Source organism: Pteropus vampyrus, unplaced genomic scaffold (assembly GCF_000151845.1).
Source record: "Pteropus vampyrus isolate Shadow unplaced genomic scaffold, Pvam_2.0 Scaffold3421, whole genome shotgun sequence".
NCBI classification, from domain to species: Eukaryota; Metazoa; Chordata; class Mammalia; order Chiroptera; family Pteropodidae; genus Pteropus; species Pteropus vampyrus.
The window spans coordinates 1,833-8,362 of NW_011892202.1; the positions used below are offsets into that span (position 1 = coordinate 1,833).

Consider the following 6,530-nt stretch of genomic DNA (forward strand, 5'->3'; position numbering starts at 1 on the left):
GTGGATTATAGAATCCTCAGCCTGGAAGAAGGCCTTAGAGATTGTCTACTCTGCCTCTCAGTACAATGATAGTCTTTATTTTTATTGCTCTGGTTGATCTGGCCTTATCTACCACGCACACATCTTCTGGCTCCATGACGAGTGCTCAGCAATTCGCACTTCTGAATCTACATCAAAGCAGAGTAGATCCTCATGCCAGGGCGATGCTTACTTTTATGTTGTTCAAATGTCACATTACAGATCTCCTCCTCTCCAGTATGGAATTTACACTTTCTCACTGTGACAGTTGCTTTCTGGAGCCATATACCAGTTTATTTTCTCGTTATTTTCTTGTCATTTTACCGAAACACTAAATAATGTGCTTTTGTCAAAAGCAATATACCGGGTCTTTTGGCCAAATGTTGTGGCCTGTTGGTATAGATTCATTCTTATATTTTTAGCCCTGTCTTGGAGTTATTCACTTTTAAGAAGTATTGACTAAGCCCTGCTCTGCTGGGGGTACAATCTCATCAGCCTGTGTTTTAGCAGACATTTGAGGGCTGCTTACTGATGTTCTCCCAGCACCTTGTTTTCTAACTATCATTCTGTGCAATGGCAATCAAGGTCATGTTGTCTAAGTTACTTATCAGTGGTTGCCTCAGCCCCAACTCACGCTGGACCTTTAAACATTTTTTAATGATATTTACCTGATCAGAATAGCCTAAACATACTCTGGCCTCATCGGTCACAATAGTAATGAGCCTTGCTGCAGCTGTTAAAACTTAGTTTGAGTCACATAATCTTGACCAAGGTCAAGCTTTCTGCTTTTACCTCTCTGCATGCTCCACTATGTGGCATCACATTTTCTCCTGTCTTCTTAAAGTTTAGTGGCATAAACCATTGTAATCTCTACTCTGCAAGTTAAATTGAATTCTAATTTACACAGAAACAACTGGTTCGGCAGTCTGAGCAGTCTAGGTGTTTTTCACCAAACTGGTCCTACAGGTGCATTTGTGATCTTAATTTTGTTATTTAATTCAAAATGGTTTTATTTTTAACTCATATGAAGGGAATACTTTTGGGGATTTCTTTTTGACTACTTTTTCTTTAATCTTTCTCTGTCCCTGGGTGTCTGTTAATAATATTATTACTCCTTTGGGATAGGGAGGAGGCAAGAATTATTCTTCTCATTTCAGAAATGAGGAAACTGAGGCATGGGACTTATCTGGGCCTCGAATTGGAAATAGAGCTGAGATGAGAGCCCAGGCTCTCTGTCCTCTCCTGGACACCCCTACCTGTGGTGTCTGTACTCCCGGCCGACCCCCTGGCCCAAGTTGGAAAGTGCCGTGGTTTGCTACTTGGTGTTTCTGAAATGAGATTTTTCCAGGAGATCTGGAGACAAGTCCTCTCCACCTTCCGTTGCCCCACTGGCCCTGGATCCTCCCGATCTCAGTGACAAGAAGGGATCTAGCTACGCAGACCCTGCCCTGCAAGGAGACATGAGGCACCTGGCCCTGGAGGGAGTGGAGGAGGAGAACGGGGAGGTCCAGCAGATGCATGAGAAGAAGACCCCATCGGAAGCCTCAGAAGACTCCAGCATCGGGGGCCTGAACTCAGACCCCACAGATAGCAAGACCCTTCAAGGTATAGCTCTGGGAGTAAAGGGTCATCTCCTCCCAATCTAGGACACTGAAGCCACACTCCTCTGACTAGGGCGGCACCAGAGCCCTGGGAGAGGAGGAGAACATCCTTATTTTTGTTGACGGTGGTACACCAGCCCTTTGACATCTCACCTGGGAATCTTTTTTCTCATAAGTCGTGTTTCTCTGGGTGCCAGTCTGCTCTGGCCTTTGGACCATTTCCAGCTACAGAGCCTTCTGAGGTTTCTTTCTATCAGAGAAGCATTGGCTCCTGGTTCGGGGGATCTTTGTGCTGGACTCCTTCTCTGGGGTCAGCCCTCTCTAAAGGCTCAGTGCTCCAGAGAGTCGGGGAACTTTGTAGCCTGGGAATGGGTTCCTGCCAGAGCTGAGGGGTGAGGTAGGGGTGGAGCCAGGTGGGTGCATGAGGCAGTCTGTGTCCCTTAGGAAGGCTGTGGTTCTTGTCTTTTCCTTGCAGAGCAAATGGATGAACTGTTACAGCGCTGCTTCTTGCATGCTTTGAAGTGCCGAGTCAAAAAGGCTGACCTCCCATTACTCACCAGCACTTTCCTTGGCAGCCACATGTTCTCCTGCTGGTATGGAAGGCACGGTGTGGGCTGGCTGCCAGGCGTGGGTCTCAGTCTTGTTTCTTGGACAGGGCAGGATAGAGGCCATGGGGGAATTGATTGAGGGACATGCTGTGGGAAGATGGAGTGGAGGGTTGATCTGGCAACTAAAGTAGGTCCTGAGTTTTCAAAGCTTAAATTTTAGCCAGTGAAAGGCTGTTGAGGACTTGGTTAAAATTCCTGAGCTTCTCAGAATCTCAGAATCTGCCTTTTCTCAGAGCACTGCCTCTGCGACGGCAATTCTGGGCCACCTGTCATGAATCGGGCAGTATGTGCTGTCCAGGAAGAGTCCTGGGGCAGCTTTTTTGTTAGAAGACTTCTGGACCATTCAGCCCCCTCGCTCTTGTCCTGAAAAGTAGGTGGGCCAGGTTAGGTTGTATCAGGAGGAAGAATCAGTGTGACTCCTCTGCCCCACTCCCAAGTACAAGCCACTAGGGGAGAGCGTATCACTTGTGAACAGGACCTGGGCTTCGAAGACAGAGTCGTCTGGGCTCAAATGCCAGCTCCCCAGGATGTTGGAGTGGGCGAACCCGAACTCATCACTGGCTTCTGCAAGCCCCCATCTCCAGCATGTGCAGGATTGCTGTCAAGATTGAATAGCCTGACATTTACTCAGCACTCGTTAGATGTTATTGTGCCAGGTCTGCTTACTGATTTTTACCCAGAGACTGAGCTGCTTTATTTTTGAGAATGTTGCTCTGTTTTGTAAAAAGTGGTTTTTACTCTAATTCTAATTCAGGTGGGTTCTGAGAGGGCTCCCTGTGAACCCCACACTGTTGTATGTCCCATGAGGAAACCCTGAAGTTTGGAGGTGTGATTACAGCTTGCATCAGGACCCTCCCCATGAAAGCTAGTAGCTCGAATCAGCAAACATTTTCTATAAAGAGCCAGATAGTAAATATTTCGGCTTTGTAGGCCATACAGTCCCTGTTGCAACTCCTCCACTCTGCCATTGTCACACTAAGGCAGCTGCAGACAGCAGGTGGGTGGTGTGGCCAGATTGGACCTGTGGTGTATGTTCTCTAGGCCCAGCTGCTGTAGTGAGCTTAGTGTGCAAAATTCACCTTGAGGTGGAATTTCTGAGGCCACAGAAGGCTGTGTAGTTTGAGAGGCATCTAAAGCTGTATCCAGTACAATAGCCTCTAGCCACCTGTGGCTATTTAAATTTAAATTAATTAAAATTAGATAGATTTTTCGTTTTTTATTTACACTTACAGCACCGGTCTTCCTAGGTGGTCTCCCATCCAAGTACTAACCAGGCCTGACCCTGCTTAGCTTCCGAGATCAGACATCGGGCGTGTTCAGGGTGGCATGGCTGTAGACCATGGACCGTGGCTCCACTGGGGCGTGAACCCAGGACCTTCTACGTGTAAAGCAGACGTGCTAACTGCTACACTATGGAACCACATCCGATAATTTAGTTCCTTGGTTGAATTAGTCACAGTTCAAGTACTCAGTAGCCATGTGTGGCTAGTGGCTACCACATTGGATAATAAATAGAGAACATTCCATCTTTACAGAAAGGTCTGTTGAACAGCAGTGATTGAGCATGTCCTAAAGTCTGTATCCTTCCATGATGCCGCCAGATTTGGAACAGCAGCCTCTTTCTGAACATGGAGGAGGAAAGCTGAGGAAAAGTGCCCTCCTCTCAATGTCAGGCAGGTCCCACCACTACTGCTTTGGTAGCTTAACTTGCCTTTTCCATCTGCTATCAGCCCTGAAGGACGACAACTGGACATAAAGAAATCAAGCTACAAAAAGGTAAGTGGCGCCTTCTCTGCATGGGCACACGCAGCGTGAGCTGTACTGACACTGGGGAAGTCCATGTCCAGGGCTCAGGCTGGAATTAAGCTTTTTGATTCCAGGCATAGGGGGAAAGGAAGAGAAAACTCGCCCTGGGCTGAGGCAGTTGGGTGGGCACCCATTCCCCTCTCTCCTCTCAACCCCCTTTCGTTTGGTCACAATTCTGAAAGGCTTCACCACTTAGTCTAGCAGCTTTTCACTCCCCAAGGTGGGAGCCTCCCAGTTCCTAGTTCGATGAGGGCAGGGACTGTCCCACATCCCTCCCCAGGACCTGCCTAGCTCGGTGTCTGGCACATCCTAGGTGCTCAGTGTGTGTGTGGAAGTGATGGAGTCCCCTCCTCCTGGCCCTCTCTCCCTTAGCTCTCTAAGTTCCTGCAGCAAATGCAGCAGGAGCAGATTATACAGGTGAAGGAGCTGAGCAAAGGGGTGGAGAGCATTGTGGCTGTGGACTGGAAACACCCGAGGTGAGTGCAGGGGGCCTGCTCACCGTAGCTCAGCTGGCCCCAGGGCACCTGGGCCATGAACTGGGACTTGCCAAGACACTAGTATAAAATGTGTTTTTTTCTTTCCTTCTGCTGGGTTTTAGGATCACATCTTTCGTCACACTCGAGCCTGTCCAGGAGGGTAGCAGGGAACAGCCCTATCACCCTCCAGATATAAAACCCCTCTACTGTGTCCCAGCCAGCATGACCTTGCTTTTCCAGGAGTCTGGCCACAAGTGAGTTTTTGGAGAGCAGCCCATCTCTGCCTGCTTGGTGTTCTGGCCTGTAGTCCCTCGCTGCCTGAGTTGGTTCTTCTTTGACTGGCAAAACCTGCCCTGCCCTGTTCTCCCTTTCTCCCAGATCCAGCTCAAGCCTCTTTCCTCTGGAAAGTGTCTCAGGACCAAGTGAATGAGAGACTAGGTCTCTCCCTTTTCTGCCTATAACTGTTCTATACACGATCCTGCTCTCCTGGGTCAGGAAAAGGGAAGAAAATAGAGGTCGAGAGGCTGGGGAAAGCCCCTGCTGTGTGGAGAGTGGGCCTCTGTTTGCAGGTTGTCTCCTGGCACAGCATGAGCTAACCCCCTGGGCACTTCTCATCTAGGAAGGGGAGCGTTCTCGAGGGTGGCGAGGTCCGAACGATCATCATCAACTACGCCAAGAAAAACGACCTGGTTGATGCCGACAATAAAAAGTGAGTCGATGGGGATGAGAACTCTGTGTTGTGAGTATTCATCTTTAGCAGACTTGGGCAATTTGTGCAGGGTGTCGGGATGCAGGGGCTTGTAGGAAATCACAGCCTTGTAGAAAAAAAGCAAGACCGTGGTTTCTAAACCGCGGGCTGTGGGCACCTAGGATTCCAGTCCAGGGCGTTCAGCTCTGTTCGTGCTGTCAACATTGACTGTAGACTAAGTATCATTGTATCTGTTGACTACTGATTTTCATATGCAGCTGCTTATCATAAGGGATAAAATGCAAACTTTAAAGAATTCTCCTCTGTTGTAGCTTTCTGGTCTTCTCTGTTTTCTTAGTAAGTGGATTCAGAAGGTAAACTACCAAATAGAGAGCATTCCATACTTTTTTTTTTTTTTTACTTTCAAAAGATATCCTTATGGTCAAAAGTTGTACCAGACTAATAATGGCTAGTTAGTAGAAGAACTGAGCCCAGAATCCTGATTTTGATTTTTCCCATCCCACTTTCCCTCCACCACCTGCTTTTCTCTTGTTCTGGGAAAGCATACATAGGTGCATTGCTTTGTAGACTGCGGTCCCACAATTGGTCTAATAGCCTTGAATGACTATAAAGGACATTATAATAAGACATGAATCCTTAGCTGGCCCTTGGGTCATAGGGGCGGGGCTGGGATTGTTTTATTTCTTCTTTCTCTTTAGTCTCGTGAAATTGGATCCCATCCTATGTGACTGCATCTTAGAGAAAAGTGAACAGCATACAGATATGAAGCTACCGTGGGACAGTCTCCTGACCAGGTAGTGGGGATTGGCAGCCCCTCTCCAGCGTTTCGGCCCCCTCCTTTTAATATCTATCACATTGAACTTTAGACTCGTCACTGTCTTAGTCACTGACTCTTTTCCTGTAATTCATACCATGTCAGTCTTCACCGACACAGGCTTGGGTAATTCTGATGTGGAGTGTCTCAGAAACGATTTGAGCCTGTATAGTGTAGGACAGGGAGAAAGAAAGAGAACACTAATTAAAAATAAGAACTTCAAAAAGATTTAGAAACTAAAAGAAGGCTGAGGGGGTATTGTCTTAAAGTTTTCAAAGAAAGATTCTTACACTCTTTTCTTTCCACAGAACCAAAACTGAAAATTATTTATATCAGGAGTTTGCGAACTATAGCTGTGGGCCAAATCTGGCCTGCTACCTCTTTTTAAAATATGGTTTTATTGGAACACAGCCACACCCATTTATTTATGTATTGTCTGTGGGCTGCCTTCATGCCACAATGGCAGAGTTAAGTGGTTACAACAGACCACGTGGCCCT

General features: G+C 47.4%; 1 protein-coding gene and 1 pseudogene across 1 annotated transcript; one reads left to right on the top strand and one right to left on the bottom strand.

Moving 5' to 3' along the window:
* Positions 1 to 1,355: 1,355 nt before the first annotated feature.
* On the top strand, positions 1,356 to 6,316 carry LOC105310435 (eukaryotic translation initiation factor 2D-like; the record flags this gene model as incomplete). The annotated part of the gene is made up of 7 exons (XM_011386614.2): positions 1,356 to 1,623; positions 2,095 to 2,212; positions 3,958 to 4,003; positions 4,406 to 4,509; positions 4,632 to 4,763; positions 5,129 to 5,218; positions 5,917 to 6,316. Coding segments are annotated over 7 exons (858 nt in total), but the record flags the coding sequence as incomplete, so codon positions are not given.
* LOC111734670 lies at positions 3,451 to 3,565 on the bottom strand (annotated as a pseudogene).
* Positions 6,317 to 6,530: the final 214 nt, after the last annotated feature.